This window comes from Oreochromis niloticus, linkage group LG14 (genome assembly GCF_001858045.2).
Source record: "Oreochromis niloticus isolate F11D_XX linkage group LG14, O_niloticus_UMD_NMBU, whole genome shotgun sequence".
NCBI lineage: Eukaryota > Metazoa > Chordata > Actinopteri > Cichliformes > Cichlidae > Oreochromis > Oreochromis niloticus.
The window spans coordinates 11362895-11379234 of record NC_031979.2 but is presented as its reverse complement, the minus strand read 5'-3'; the positions used below and the strand labels follow the sequence as shown (position 1 = coordinate 11379234).

At 42.4% G+C, this 16340-nt stretch overlaps 1 protein-coding gene across 9 annotated transcripts in view; it reads left to right on the top strand.

The window, feature by feature from the left end:
* The window catches only part of LOC100706833 (von Willebrand factor A domain-containing protein 5A), a 93869-nt gene that overhangs the window by 22262 nt on the left and 55267 nt on the right, over positions 1-16340 (top strand). For all 9 annotated transcript variants that reach the window (XM_019345309.2, XM_025897902.1, XM_025897901.1 and 6 more), the window contains exons 14-15: positions 5171-5391; positions 5606-5644. In XM_019345309.2, the coding sequence (XP_019200854.2) occupies positions 5171-5391; positions 5606-5644 (260 nt within the window). The remainder of the gene's footprint in view (positions 1-5170; positions 5392-5605; positions 5645-16340) is intronic.

The following is a 16340-nucleotide window of genomic DNA, read 5'->3' as shown; positions in this document are numbered from 1 at the left end:
GTGGAATCATCAGTTTGCATTTGGGAGTCAGACACTATCTCTATTTTTAATATTACTCGTTAATACTTTCCCATTGGGGCTGTATCAGATGACCCTAAACCATCCCTTAGATATGCTGCAACTGGGTTGCTGGTGGCTTACCATGATACACTGAGCATTTTATCTTCATTTTATCTTCAATCTCCATGTGTTTATACACCAAATTGCATTTCTCTTGCTTTCTCTCTTTCATAGCTTGTCTTTGTCCTGACTCCCTCTGTTTCCTTCTGTTGGATTTCTGCGAAGCTGCAGATTTCTTTGAGGTCTAGGGAGCGGACCCAGCTTTGGTGTTAATTTATGGACAGCTCAGGAATTTCTTAAGCTAATGGGTAGTTTTTCTTGTACTACACAAACTACTAGCTGTTTGTTAAAAAGTAACTTCAAACTTCAAACAGTCAGTAAAGCCGAACCCAGCTCAAGGGTCATTCTGTTTGAAATCAACACAGGACTTTTGCTCAACCATCTCTGATTTTCACAAAAGTTCATTGGTACAAAGTTTGGGCACGTATAACAACTACTGTGAAATTTTAGCTTCAAATACTAAATACTACTCAAGATATTTTCTTCAAAAAAATGCTCTGTTGTACTACGTTGTACTGCTAAAACAAAAAATATCAGTAGGTTGTCCTGTTCAAATAGAATATATGTATAATTTTAATTTGTGAGACTAAGTGACTCCATTTCAAAAATTAACATTTTTTTTACAATTTCTTTTTACATTTGACCATCTGGACACTCTAGTATTTGTTGTATTTTGAAGAGACAGCCTACTGATTATTTTTGTGGCACGACTTGTCATGTTTGCTCAATACCACATGAAATTTGAAAGGAAATACCATTTTCTTCAATTCAGTTCAATTTTATTTATACAGCCCCAAATCACAACAACCGCTGCCTCAAGTTGCTTTATATTGTAAGGAAGATTCTACAATAATACATACAGAGAAAAACCCAACAATCATATGACTGCCTATGAGCAAGCAGGCTACAGAGGGAAAGAAAAACCTTTTAACAGGACGAAATCTCCAGCAGAACCAGGCTCAGGGAGGGGCGGCCATCTGCAAAATATAAAATATGCTTGTGTAACAGAAATGATTGGTGAAGGACACTGGATTTGATTTCATAATTGTGCCAGAGTAATAAGGCAACGAAGTGGTTGATGAATGAGAGAGTTCAACATGTTGTGACCAAAGGCCTGCACACAACACAACTGAATTACACAATTTCCTTGTAGATTAGAAGCATTGCAGTCTATGTAAATAAACCAGCTAATTTGGATCACTCCACCCTGGAAAAACAAGAATTCAAAGAAACCATTAAAAGCCCGGAAATACCATCAAATTCATGCCCATGATGAGTGTATGTAAACTTCTCATAACAACTGCAAGTAAACAAAAGCTTTGTTTACTTGCAGAAATTCTTTCACAATGAGTAGACTTTAACCCCGTGAGTCAGTGGTCCTCAACAATTGCATACAATATTGTTAATAATCAAACAATCAATGTTTGACTCACTTCCAGCTTATTGTAGGTTTCAGCAACTTCTACACTGCAGTCTGAGCTTTTCTACACTTGTTATGATCAAATTAAGGTGACAGTGTTGACTTTTTAGCTGCAGTTACTTGTCTGACTCAAAGGCAGAGACTCCATTCCCACAACAAAACAGCAAAGTGAGACTGAGACTGAGGCTCAGATACACAGATAATTTAGGAAGTTTTGATCATTCTTTCAAAAGGACATTTGTGAGGTTGGTCATTGATCAGGTTGAGCTCAGGACTCTATGCAGGCCAGACCAGTTCTTCCTCATCAGACTCACTAACTTGCTTTGTGCACTGGTGTGCAGTCATGCTAGAACAGGAAGGGGCCCAAACTGTTCTTGCAAAGTTGAGAGCATGAAACTGTCTAAAGTTTCTTGATATGCTGAAGCATTAAGAGTTCCTTTCACTGGAACTAAGGGACAACCCCAACTCCTGAAAAACAACCCTGCATTATAATCCTCCCGCCACCAAACCTTGCACTTAGCACAAAGCAGTCATACACATACCGATCTCCTGACAACCCCCAAATCTAGACATCTCCATCAGAGAACACTCCTTTTCACACTCTTTGCTTTGTCCTTGGTATTGAAAGGCTTGGATGCAGCTGCTCAGCCATGGAGACCTAGTGCTTGAAGCTCTTTCTGTCCTGTTCTTGAGCTAATGCGAAGACCACATGAGGTTTGGAGGCCTGTAGCAATCTTGTTTAAACTATTTAAGGATCAGATCTAAAACAATACCATTAGAATACATTTTCTTCTTTTCTGTTTTATTCTTTAACATGGAAACTTCCATCACATTTGAAAATTCAGTCAAATATGGATATAATTATCCATCCATCCGTCCGTCCGTCCGTCCATCCATCCATCCGTCCGTCCATCCATCCATCCATGGCTTATCCAGCCCCAGGTGGTGGGGTCAGCAGCCTAAGCAGACAACCCAGACCTTGCTCTCCTGCCCATCTCCTTAGGCTTGTAAAGGAAAACACCAAGGCGTTCCCAGGCCAGCTGTGCAGTGTGTCCTTTCTTTTTTTTTTTATTTGCCTGTCCCGTTTGGCTCTTTTGCCATCAGAATTATTGTCTAAAGGCAAAGAAAGATGCCCAGCGGATTTACTTTACCAAATGGACCATCCCAGCCTTGCCGTAATGGTCTATTTGATTCACCTTTTATTGTTTATTTTATTTTTTATTTTCACTTGCTAGATACGGAACAGACTCGAATGAGGAAAAGAAAAGGGAGAAAGAAAGAGGGAAAGAAGAACAGCGGAGAAGAGGGATGGGGATAAAGGGCAAAAAACAAAAACCAACAAAATAAGCAGACAAAAATTACATATATCAATCACCCGGATCACCTGTTGGGAAAGAAAACAGAAAACAAGCAGAAGAAAACAAGAGTGTTACGTTCTTAGTCTAGGCGAGTATTGAACGCAACAAGAAGTTGGCCCACTCACACACCACCCAAGCAAGAACACAAACAACAATATCTTTTTAAAGTGCTAAGCAGCCATTTATTTTCTTCAGCAGTGAGCAGTGCCAAAAATAACAAACAAAACTCCCTACTGGTCCCTGGGATGAGGGCTCATCCGGGATTTGAACCCGGGACCTTTCGCACCCGAAGCGAGAATCATACGCCAATCGAATAAACAACATCATGATGATCTATAGGAATATAACAGTAAATACTAAATATTAAACATTATTGTGCAGCAGTCAAGATTGACAGCACACAGTGTGCTTTGAGGTAGGAGCCAAAAAGGGTGTAGTTTGTGTGTGTGAGCACCCGTGTGTACACCTGTGAGCATGAGCGCGCTTGTTTTTAAAAGGTTCCTTCATGTAATGATCTGTTAGACGGTGTGGGGGGCCACAGCCCCGTCCACCAGGGCATGAAGCAGGTATGGAGGAGATCAAGACTCCAGACATCCAGAGGCCCTCAGAACACGGAGACCAAGGAAGACCAACAGAGGGGCAGCCGCACCATTATCCCAGAAAGAGCTGAGGAGAGTCCCAGATGAGGGGTCACTCAGCAGCCCCGGAGCAGAAGCCAGGGGGGTTGCAGTGACGTGCCCGGGAGCTCCGCCAGCAGCCAGCTGTGCCAGAGTGACCGAGCCCCAGGCTCCAGGCCCCGACAAGCAGCCACCAAGGAGTGAGCCGGTGTGTACCTGGACGCCCATCCCCGGACACAAAGAACCACCAACGCACCGATGTCTGAGGGCGTCTCCCACTGGCAGGGGGAGTAGTGGGGGGAGATAGGCCTATATACCTTGGAGGACCCGAGATGTCCCCAGAGAGGTGGGGTCTGATACCCAACCTGACATATAGACACAGACATACAGGCACACACAGATACGAACATCCATTCCCCCCCTCATGCTCTCATATGCAATTACTCAACACTCACCCAACGTGGAGACAGACATAGAGAGACACTGTACACACAATCATACTCTCCAAGCGTACTCTAGGTACCCTTGCCCCAGGAGGGGGAAACTGCACCCAGACCCAGGTGGTGATACCCTTTTCCCTGGGGTGGGGAGAAGCAGACCACTCTGCAATGTGTCCTGGGTGTGCCCCGGGGGGCCTCCTACCAGTGTGACATGCCTGGAACACCTCACCTAGAATATGCTCAGGAGGCATCCTAGTCAGATGCCTGAACCACCTCTACTGGCTCCTTTTTGATGTGGAGGAGTGGCTCTACTCTGAGCCCTTCCTAGATGGCTGAGCTCCTCATCCTATCTCCAAGGGAAAGACGAGTCACCCTTTGGAGAAAGCTCATTTCCACTTCTTGCATCCGTGATCTCATTCTTTTGGTCACTACCCACAGCTCATGACCATATATGAGGGTAGAGATGTAGATCGTACGGTAAATCAAGACCATGGTGTTCTGTTGTTTGAGTACAGGGGGGTGGGACCCATATCCCTTCTTCGGGCTGTGCCCGAAGAAGGGATATGGTTGACCCCCATGGGCTTAGACCAGGCCACCAGGCACTCACCCTTGGGCACCCTCCCCTTGCTTGGCTCCCAGGTGGGACCCCAGTAACTCTAGCTCAGGAGGGTGAACTGTTCCCTATTTCTTTCACTCAGAGGGGTCTTTTGAGTTGCTCTTTGTCTGGTCCCTCACCCAGAACCAATTTGCCATCGGAGAGCCTAACCTCCGACAACATAGTCCCTGGGATGCCTGGGACACACAAACCCCTTCACCATAAAAAGGTAGCGATTCACGGAGGGGTGTTTCATCTAGTTGATGTTGTCCTCTGTTTCAGGTAGATTTGTTTGTAACACATTCTCACATTAAAATTCATTGTAAAAATCTTCTTTTCTCTTTAAAACTGTGTTTTTGTCATTAAATCATTAATTGACGTCAGACATTCTTTGAGATTACTGGCTGCTCAGTGTCTCTCACTCCCTCCTATCTTCCTTAAACACACACACACACACACACACACACACACACACACACACACACACACTATATGAGTTCAACTTTAACATACTTATTTAATGTACCTGATTATATTCTGATCAGTATTAGGCATAATAAGCTATTGGCAATATTACGTATGACATGACAACTCTGTAATGTTTTCCTTCTTACGTGCAGACTAACAGTTCACAGGTTGGGTGCTCGCAATCTGATTCGTTCCCTGGAGATGGAGGAGAGAGATCGTAGAGGACAGCAAGATGGAGGAGTGAAGGAGAAGGTGGTGCAGCTCAGTGTCCAATCAGGAGTGAGCAGTTCGTTCACTGCCTTTATTGCTGTCAACAAAGACAACAGCGAAGTGATTCAAGGACCTCTTGTGCGCAGAAATATTCCAACACCCTGTGAGTTTATTTCAAAATAAAAAAGTAAACTCTGTCAGCCACAGTTTGAAAATGAAGATAGCTGATCTTGAATGTCCAGCATGTCTTTATCCTTTTTTCCTTCTCTCTTCTCTCAACCCAACACATTTTAAATACTGCAGTGTTTGTCTTATATGTTTACTTCCCTTTAACAGATTCTTATTAAATATTTTGATCCATTTCTTTTACATCCTAGGTACTTTCCCAATATTAAAGAGTTCAGGACGACATATGAGTAAGTAGAAGCTGAATATCAGTATAAAACACATCTGCACATCAATGCATTTCTAAAAAATAGAAACAGGGCTTGATGCATAATGGTCACGTTAGAAATGACTAATTATGTGTGCCTATGTCAAGAGGCACACATATTACTATTCCTCGGATTTATTATTATTATTATGTGTGCCTATGCAAGAGGCACACATATTACTATTCGTCGGATTTATTATGTGTGCCTATGACAAGAGGCACACATATTACTATTCGTCGGATTTATTATGTGTGCCTATGGAAAGAGGCACACATATTACTATTCGTCGGATTTATTATTATGTGTGCCTATGCCAAGAGGCACACATATTACTATTCCTCGGATTTATTATTATTATTCTTCAGTTTCCGCCTGAAATTTTGCAGCGAATCTCGCCCCGCAGTTTTCAGACAAGCTTCATATATGTTACCTCATTTTGTGCGGCTGGATCTGGAATGGTGTGCTATGACTTTTGGTGTTTATGACTATTATAGTTTTTGAAATATTAATATTTTAGTGAAAATTTTCCCGCGCTCCTCTGCCAAACAGTTTTGACAATAGGGTTACATATGTTAGATCATTTTGTGCGGCTGGAGCTGGACTACTATGGTACGACTTTTGGTGTTCATGACTTTTATAGTTTTTTAAATATTAATATTTTAGTGCAAATTTAGAAAGATTCTACTTTTGGCGCCATAGAAACAGACTTCATTTGTGGTGTCTTGGCTCTCTCTAGTGGTATACCCGGAGTAGTACAGGCGAAAAGATCTATCCTTGGCCCAAAACTCCATATCCCACAATTCATAGCACGCCTCTACAGAGGCCTCTACCGAGTCAAACAATGGCGGCCACCACTTCGTTTTCTATGTCTTTTATTCGTGTTTCTAGGTCACAAACTAAACTTTTAAGACATTTTCAGGCGAGAATATAGGTGTGTAAACTTCAAATATCTGCTCGTTTTATCAAGACATCCCATATTAGCAAGAGTTGTCTTATGTGTTGCTGATAGCCAGCCGGCTAGCATAGCGCCGCTAGCATAGCGCCGCTAGCATAGCTAGCTAGCGCTGCTAGCGACCCTCAAAGCACCCAGGCTGGGCTTATAGTGACGCGGCTAAAATTTGTTGCAACACCCGATCGCTCGCCAAGTCTGTGTTTTAGCTGGACTCATTTTTCGCTTATATGGGCCGATGATGGTGGTCGATGTGGAAAAAATAACTGAGTTGTTTGGTGGTGGAGCTAGCCGGAGCTACAACAGAGGGCAGCTATCCACCGGTGTGTGACAGAAAGGACATGCCGCGAACCACACATAGGAGGTGGGGCAGGCCACCGCCGATCGACCGGTGGTTGCTAACCTGGAGGTCAATCGTGGATCAGGGAAAGCGAAGGTGGTTGCTAACCTGGAGGTCAATCGTGGATCAGGGAAAGCGAAGGCAGGAGCTGAGGGGTGAACTGAATTTCAGGTAAGAAGTTATGAACTGCACTCTATTTGGGTCAGATATAAACAGAGTTTAGGTGTAGTTTATTTTCGTTGTGCTGACCTTTTACAATCGTACTGCATGCTAGCTAGCACGACAGCTGTGTGCGCGGTAAGTTACTGATGTTGAACTTTATTATATTCATAAGGGTTGGTTCGTCAGAGTTGCCGTACAAACGGAATCGTCCCACATTCAGAGAAAACATTACGATTTATTCTGTCGTTACGAAGCCTCCCCTGTCATTCTCTCGCCAGTTGCAACTTCACTCATGAAACTGATCAACGATCGGCTTTTCGCTCTTGTTTATCGCGCTAAAGAACAGCAGCACGTTTAAGCTTGATCAGCTGTTGTTAGAATTCATTTGATTTTAATTTCTAGCAGCTCCTTCAGTGGGAGACTGCGGCACCCACGGTGTGGGATGGAGAGATTTCGCAGGTCTTTCCTCCCCACTGCTGTCAGACTCCACAACAAAGACTTTAACTGATCAAACACACACATGTGCAATAACACTAAGTGCAATAATCTTCCTGGCATCGTTGTATTTTTTACTCAGTTGTATATAGCATTTGTATTCTATTTTTATCTTATTGTATATTTTATTCTATTTTATTCTACTGTATATAGTATTTTATTTTATTCTATTCTGTACAGTTGTGTACTGTATTTATTCTTATTTTATTTTATTCTAATTTTTGCTTCATAACTTTTGCACTGTCCACTTCCTGCTGTGACAAAACAAATTTCCCACATGTGGGACTAATAAAGGTTATCTTATCTTATCTTAGTATCAGCTGATGTTTGCTGGGGCACAGCTGTAGAAGCGGCTGGTCCAAACCAGGAGATGTCCTTACTGAATCATCAGAGCTGAACTGGTGATGGAGAAACAGGTTTACCCTTTAGGTGACATGAATGAGTTGAAGGGAAGTTATGAACTGTTTCTGACAGACAAATATACACCAAGCTCCTGTTTTTGTGTAGCTGACAGCTGGTAACTGTGCAGGGGCGGATCTAGCAAAGCTTTTGCCAGGGGGCCAGGTAGGGCATTAACAGGGAAAGGGGGACACAAAGATATACTTTTCTTTCTTACTCTCATATAAAATATTTAGCTTTTTATTAAATAGTTATCTGCATCTTACAACCACAGTTTGTATAATAATACACAAGATTGGCTGTAGACCATTCTTAATCATTCAGAACACTGTGTAAAAATAACAAAAAACAAAAAGTGAATGCATGTGTGAAAAGTGGTCCATAATGTAATGCTTCAAAGCGTGTTCATGCAAACATTGTCGGGTCTGCCGTGGTACAATGGGACTTCTGCTCATGAACCTGTGTGCACAGCGTCTGCAAATCGGCGCTGTACAAAGTAACTTCATCTTTACACAAAACTGTAAGCTGTCATCTGTGAAGCGTGAGCGGTGTTTGTTTTTACCATAGTTCATGGTGGAGAATGGCTGCTCTTCTGAGTTTTGCTCTCTGTAGCTGTATGAATGGCAAACTACAGTGATTAGCAGCGGCATAGGCACACATAAAATTTCTTCTGAAATTTTCGCTTTCTAGTTATGTGTGCCTATGCCAAGAGGCACACATATTACTATTCCTCGGATTTATTATTATTATTCTTCAGTTTCCGCCTGAAATTTTGCAGCGAATCTCGCCCCGCAGTTTTCAGACAAGCTTCATATATGTTACCTCATTTTGTGCGGCTGGATCTGGAATGGTGTGCTATGACTTTTGGTGTTTATGACTATTATAGTTTTTGAAATATTAATATTTTAGTGAAAATTTTCCCGCGCTCCTCTGCCAAACAGTTTTGACAATAGGGTTACATATGTTAGATCATTTTGTGCGGCTGGAGCTGGACTACTATGGTACGACTTTTGGTGTTCATGACTTTTATAGTTTTTTAAATATTAATATTTTAGTGCAAATTTAGAAAGATTCTACTTTTGGCGCCATAGAAACAGACTTCATTTGTGGTGTCTTGGCTCTCTCTAGTGGTATACCCGGAGTAGTACAGGCGAAAAGATCTATCCTTGGCCCAAAACTCCATATCCCACAATTCATAGCACGCCTCTACAGAGGCCTCTACCGAGTCAAACAATGGCGGCCACCACTTCGTTTTCTATGTCTTTTATTCGTGTTTCTAGGTCACAAACTAAACTTTTAAGACATTTTCAGGCGAGAATATAGGTGTGTAAACTTCAAATATCTGCTCGTTTTATCAAGACATCCCATATTAGCAAGAGTTGTCTTATGTGTTGCTGATAGCCAGCCGGCTAGCATAGCGCCGCTAGCATAGCGCCGCTAGCATAGCTAGCTAGCGCTGCTAGCGACCCTCAAAGCACCCAGGCTGGGCTTATAGTGACGCGGCTAAAATTTGTTGCAACACCCGATCGCTCGCCAAGTCTGTGTTTTAGCTGGACTCATTTTTCGCTTATATGGGCCGATGATGGTGGTCGATGTGGAAAAATAACTGAGTTGTTTGGTGGTGGAGCTAGCCGGAGCTACAACAGAGGGCAGCTATCCACCGGTGTGTGACAGAAAGGACATGCCGCGAACCACACATAGGAGGTGGGGCAGGCCACCGCCGATCGACCGGTGGTTGCTAACCTGGAGGTCAATCGTGGATCAGGGAAAGCGAAGGTGGTTGCTAACCTGGAGGTCAATCGTGGATCAGGGAAAGCGAAGGCAGGAGCTGAGGGGTGAACTGAATTTCAGGTAAGAAGTTATGAACTGCACTCTATTTGGGTCAGATATAAACAGAGTTTAGGTGTAGTTTATTTTCGTTGTGCTGACCTTTTACAATCGTACTGCATGCTAGCTAGCACGACAGCTGTGTGCGCGGTAAGTTACTGATGTTGAACTTTATTATATTCATAAGGGTTGGTTCGTCAGAGTTGCCGTACAAACGGAATCGTCCCACATTCAGAGAAAACATTACGATTTATTCTGTCGTTACGAAGCCTCCCCTGTCATTCTCTCGCCAGTTGCAACTTCACTCATGAAACTGATCAACGATCGGCTTTTCGCTCTTGTTTATCGCGCTAAAGAACAGCAGCACGTTTAAGCTTGATCAGCTGTTGTTAGAATTCATTTGATTTTAATTTCTAGCAGCTCCTTCAGTGGGAGACTGCGGCACCCACGGTGTGGGATGGAGAGATTTCGCAGGTCTTTCCTCCCCACTGCTGTCAGACTCCACAACAAAGACTTTAACTGATCAAACACACACATGTGCAATAACACTAAGTGCAATAATCTTCCTGGCATCGTTGTATTTTTTACTCAGTTGTATATAGCATTTGTATTCTATTTTTATCTTATTGTATATTTTATTCTATTTTATTCTACTGTATATAGTATTTTATTTTATTCTATTCTGTACAGTTGTGTACTGTATTTATTCTTATTTTATTTTATTCTAATTTTTGCTTCATAACTTTTGCACTGTCCACTTCCTGCTGTGACAAAACAAATTTCCCACATGTGGGACTAATAAAGGTTATCTTATCTTATCTTAGTATCAGCTGATGTTTGCTGGGGCACAGCTGTAGAAGCGGCTGGTCCAAACCAGGAGATGTCCTTACTGAATCATCAGAGCTGAACTGGTGATGGAGAAACAGGTTTACCCTTTAGGTGACATGAATGAGTTGAAGGGAAGTTATGAACTGTTTCTGACAGACAAATATACACCAAGCTCCTGTTTTTGTGTAGCTGACAGCTGGTAACTGTGCAGGGGCGGATCTAGCAAAGCTTTTGCCAGGGGGCCAGGTAGGGCATTAACAGGGAAAGGGGGACACAAAGATATACTTTTCTTTCTTACTCTCATATAAAATATTTAGCTTTTTATTAAATAGTTATCTGCATCTTACAACCACAGTTTGTATAATAATACACAAGATTGGCTGTAGACCATTCTTAATCATTCAGAACACTGTGTAAAAATAACAAAAAACAAAAAGTGAATGCATGTGTGAAAAGTGGTCCATAATGTAATGCTTCAAAGCGTGTTCATGCAAACATTGTCGGGTCTGCCGTGGTACAATGGGACTTCTGCTCATGAACCTGTGTGCACAGCGTCTGCAAATCGGCGCTGTACAAAGTAACTTCATCTTTACACAAAACTGTAAGCTGTCATCTGTGAAGCGTGAGCGGTGTTTGTTTTTACCATAGTTCATGGTGGAGAATGGCTGCTCTTCTGAGTTTTGCTCTCTGTAGCTGTATGAATGGCAAACTACAGTGATTAGCAGCGGCATAGGCACACATAAAATTTCTTCTGAAATTTTCGCTTTCTAGTTATGTGTGCCTATGCCAAGAGGCACACATATTACTATTCCTCGGATTTATTATTATTATTCTTCAGTTTCCGCCTGAAATTTTGCAGCGAATCTCGCCCCGCAGTTTTCAGACAAGCTTCATATATGTTACCTCATTTTGTGCGGCTGGATCTGGAATGGTGTGCTATGACTTTTGGTGTTTATGACTATTATAGTTTTTGAAATATTAATATTTTAGTGAAAATTTTCCCGCGCTCCTCTGCCAAACAGTTTTGACAATAGGGTTACATATGTTAGATCATTTTGTGCGGCTGGAGCTGGACTACTATGGTACGACTTTTGGTGTTCATGACTTTTATAGTTTTTTAAATATTAATATTTTAGTGCAAATTTAGAAAGATTCTACTTTTGGCGCCATAGAAACAGACTTCATTTGTGGTGTCTTGGCTCTCTCTAGTGGTATACCCGGAGTAGTACAGGCGAAAAGATCTATCCTTGGCCCAAAACTCCATATCCCACAATTCATAGCACGCCTCTACAGAGGCCTCTACCGAGTCAAACAATGGCGGCCACCACTTCGTTTTCTATGTCTTTTATTCGTGTTTCTAGGTCACAAACTAAACTTTTAAGACATTTTCAGGCGAGAATATAGGTGTGTAAACTTCAAATATCTGCTCGTTTTATCAAGACATCCCATATTAGCAAGAGTTGTCTTATGTGTTGCTGATAGCCAGCCGGCTAGCATAGCGCCGCTAGCATAGCGCCGCTAGCATAGCTAGCTAGCGCTGCTAGCGACCCTCAAAGCACCCAGGCTGGGCTTATAGTGACGCGGCTAAAATTTGTTGCAACACCCGATCGCTCGCCAAGTCTGTGTTTTAGCTGGACTCATTTTTCGCTTATATGGGCCGATGATGGTGGTCGATGTGGAAAAAATAACTGAGTTGTTTGGTGGTGGAGCTAGCCGGAGCTACAACAGAGGGCAGCTATCCACCGGTGTGTGACAGAAAGGACATGCCGCGAACCACACATAGGAGGTGGGGCAGGCCACCGCCGATCGACCGGTGGTTGCTAACCTGGAGGTCAATCGTGGATCAGGGAAAGCGAAGGTGGTTGCTAACCTGGAGGTCAATCGTGGATCAGGGAAAGCGAAGGCAGGAGCTGAGGGGTGAACTGAATTTCAGGTAAGAAGTTATGAACTGCACTCTATTTGGGTCAGATATAAACAGAGTTTAGGTGTAGTTTATTTTCGTTGTGCTGACCTTTTACAATCGTACTGCATGCTAGCTAGCACGACAGCTGTGTGCGCGGTAAGTTACTGATGTTGAACTTTATTATATTCATAAGGGTTGGTTCGTCAGAGTTGCCGTACAAACGGAATCGTCCCACATTCAGAGAAAACATTACGATTTATTCTGTCGTTACGAAGCCTCCCCTGTCATTCTCTCGCCAGTTGCAACTTCACTCATGAAACTGATCAACGATCGGCTTTTCGCTCTTGTTTATCGCGCTAAAGAACAGCAGCACGTTTAAGCTTGATCAGCTGTTGTTAGAATTCATTTGATTTTAATTTCTAGCAGCTCCTTCAGTGGGAGACTGCGGCACCCACGGTGTGGGATGGAGAGATTTCGCAGGTCTTTCCTCCCCACTGCTGTCAGACTCCACAACAAAGACTTTAACTGATCAAACACACACATGTGCAATAACACTAAGTGCAATAATCTTCCTGGCATCGTTGTATTTTTTACTCAGTTGTATATAGCATTTGTATTCTATTTTTATCTTATTGTATATTTTATTCTATTTTATTCTACTGTATATAGTATTTTATTTTATTCTATTCTGTACAGTTGTGTACTGTATTTATTCTTATTTTATTTTATTCTAATTTTTGCTTCATAACTTTTGCACTGTCCACTTCCTGCTGTGACAAAACAAATTTCCCACATGTGGGACTAATAAAGGTTATCTTATCTTATCTTAGTATCAGCTGATGTTTGCTGGGGCACAGCTGTAGAAGCGGCTGGTCCAAACCAGGAGATGTCCTTACTGAATCATCAGAGCTGAACTGGTGATGGAGAAACAGGTTTACCCTTTAGGTGACATGAATGAGTTGAAGGGAAGTTATGAACTGTTTCTGACAGACAAATATACACCAAGCTCCTGTTTTTGTGTAGCTGACAGCTGGTAACTGTGCAGGGGCGGATCTAGCAAAGCTTTTGCCAGGGGGCCAGGTAGGGCATTAACAGGGAAAGGGGGACACAAAGATATACTTTTCTTTCTTACTCTCATATAAAATATTTAGCTTTTTATTAAATAGTTATCTGCATCTTACAACCACAGTTTGTATAATAATACACAAGATTGGCTGTAGACCATTGTTAATCATTCAGAACACTGTGTAAAAATAACAAAAAACAAAAAGTGAATGCACAGCCGGCTGTGTGGGTAAACCAACCATGTGTGAAAAGTGGTCCATAATGTAATGCTTCAAAGCGTGTTCATGCAAAAATTGTCGGGTCTGCCGTGGTACAATGGGACTTCTGCTCATGAACCTGTGTGCACAGCGTCTGCAAATCGGCGCTGTACGAAGTAACTTCATCTTTACACAAAACTGTAAGCTGTCATCTGTGAAGCGTGAGCGGTGTTTGTTTTTACCATAGTTCATGGTGGAGAATGGCTGCTCTTCTGAGTTTTGCTCTCTGTAGCTGTATGAATGGCAAACTACAGTGATTAGCAGCGGCATAGGCACACATAAAATTTCTTCTGAAATTTTCGCTTTCTAGTTATTATGTGTGCCTATGCCAAGAGGCACACATATTACTATTCCTCGGATTTATTATTATTATTCTTCAGTTTCCGCCTGAAATTTTGCAGCGAATCTCGCCCCGCAGTTTTCAGACAAGCTTCATATATGTTACCTCATTTTGTGCGGCTGGATCTGGAATGGTGTGCTATGACTTTTGGTGTTTATGACTATTATAGTTTTTGAAATATTAATATTTTAGTGAAAATTTTCCCGCGCTCCTCTGCCAAACAGTTTTGACAATAGGGTTACATATGTTAGATCATTTTGTGCGGCTGGAGCTGGACTACTATGGTACGACTTTTGGTGTTCATGACTTTTATAGTTTTTTAAATATTAATATTTTAGTGCAAATTTAGAAAGATTCTACTTTTGGCGCCATAGAAACAGACTTCATTTGTGGTGTCTTGGCTCTCTCTAGTGGTATACCCGGAGTAGTACAGGCGAAAAGATCTATCCTTGGCCCAAAACTCCATATCCCACAATTCATAGCACGCCTCTACAGAGGCCTCTACCGAGTCAAACAATGGCGGCCACCACTTCGTTTTCTATGTCTTTTATTCGTGTTTCTAGGTCACAAACTAAACTTTTAAGACATTTTCAGGCGAGAATATAGGTGTGTAAACTTCAAATATCTGCTCGTTTTATCAAGACATCCCATATTAGCAAGAGTTGTCTTATGTGTTGCTGATAGCCAGCCGGCTAGCATAGCGCCGCTAGCATAGCGCCGCTAGCATAGCTAGCTAGCGCTGCTAGCGACCCTCAAAGCACCCAGGCTGGGCTTATAGTGACGCGGCTAAAATTTGTTGCAACACCCGATCGCTCGCCAAGTCTGTGTTTTAGCTGGACTCATTTTTCGCTTATATGGGCCGATGATGGTGGTCGATGTGGAAAAAATAACTGAGTTGTTTGGTGGTGGAGCTAGCCGGAGCTACAACAGAGGGCAGCTATCCACCGGTGTGTGACAGAAAGGACATGCCGCGAACCACACATAGGAGGTGGGGCAGGCCACCGCCGATCGACCGGTGGTTGCTAACCTGGAGGTCAATCGTGGATCAGGGAAAGCGAAGGTGGTTGCTAACCTGGAGGTCAATCGTGGATCAGGGAAAGCGAAGGCAGGAGCTGAGGGGTGAACTGAATTTCAGGTAAGAAGTTATGAACTGCACTCTATTTGGGTCAGATATAAACAGAGTTTAGGTGTAGTTTATTTTCGTTGTGCTGACCTTTTACAATCGTACTGCATGCTAGCTAGCACGACAGCTGTGTGCGCGGTAAGTTACTGATGTTGAACTTTATTATATTCATAAGGGTTGGTTCGTCAGAGTTGCCGTACAAACGGAATCGTCCCACATTCAGAGAAAACATTACGATTTATTCTGTCGTTACGAAGCCTCCCCTGTCATTCTCTCGCCAGTTGCAACTTCACTCATGAAACTGATCAACGATCGGCTTTTCGCTCTTGTTTATCGCGCTAAAGAACAGCAGCACGTTTAAGCTTGATCAGCTGTTGTTAGAATTCATTTGATTTTAATTTCTAGCAGCTCCTTCAGTGGGAGACTGCGGCACCCACGGTGTGGGATGGAGAGATTTCGCAGGTCTTTCCTCCCCACTGCTGTCAGACTCCACAACAAAGACTTTAACTGATCAAACACACACATGTGCAATAACACTAAGTGCAATAATCTTCCTGGCATCGTTGTATTTTTTACTCAGTTGTATATAGCATTTGTATTCTATTTTTATCTTATTGTATATTTTATTCTATTTTATTCTACTGTATATAGTATTTTATTTTATTCTATTCTGTACAGTTGTGTACTGTATTTATTCTTATTTTATTTTATTCTAATTTTTGCTTCATAACTTTTGCACTGTCCACTTCCTGCTGTGACAAAACAAATTTCCCACATGTGGGACTAATAAAGGTTATCTTATCTTATCTTAGTATCAGCTGATGTTTGCTGGGGCACAGCTGTAGAAGCGGCTGGTCCAAACCAGGAGATGTCCTTACTGAATCATCAGAGCTGAACTGGTGATGGAGAAACAGGTTTACCCTTTAGGTGACATGAATGAGTTGAAGGGAAGTTATGAACTGTTTCTGACAGACAAATATACACCAAGCT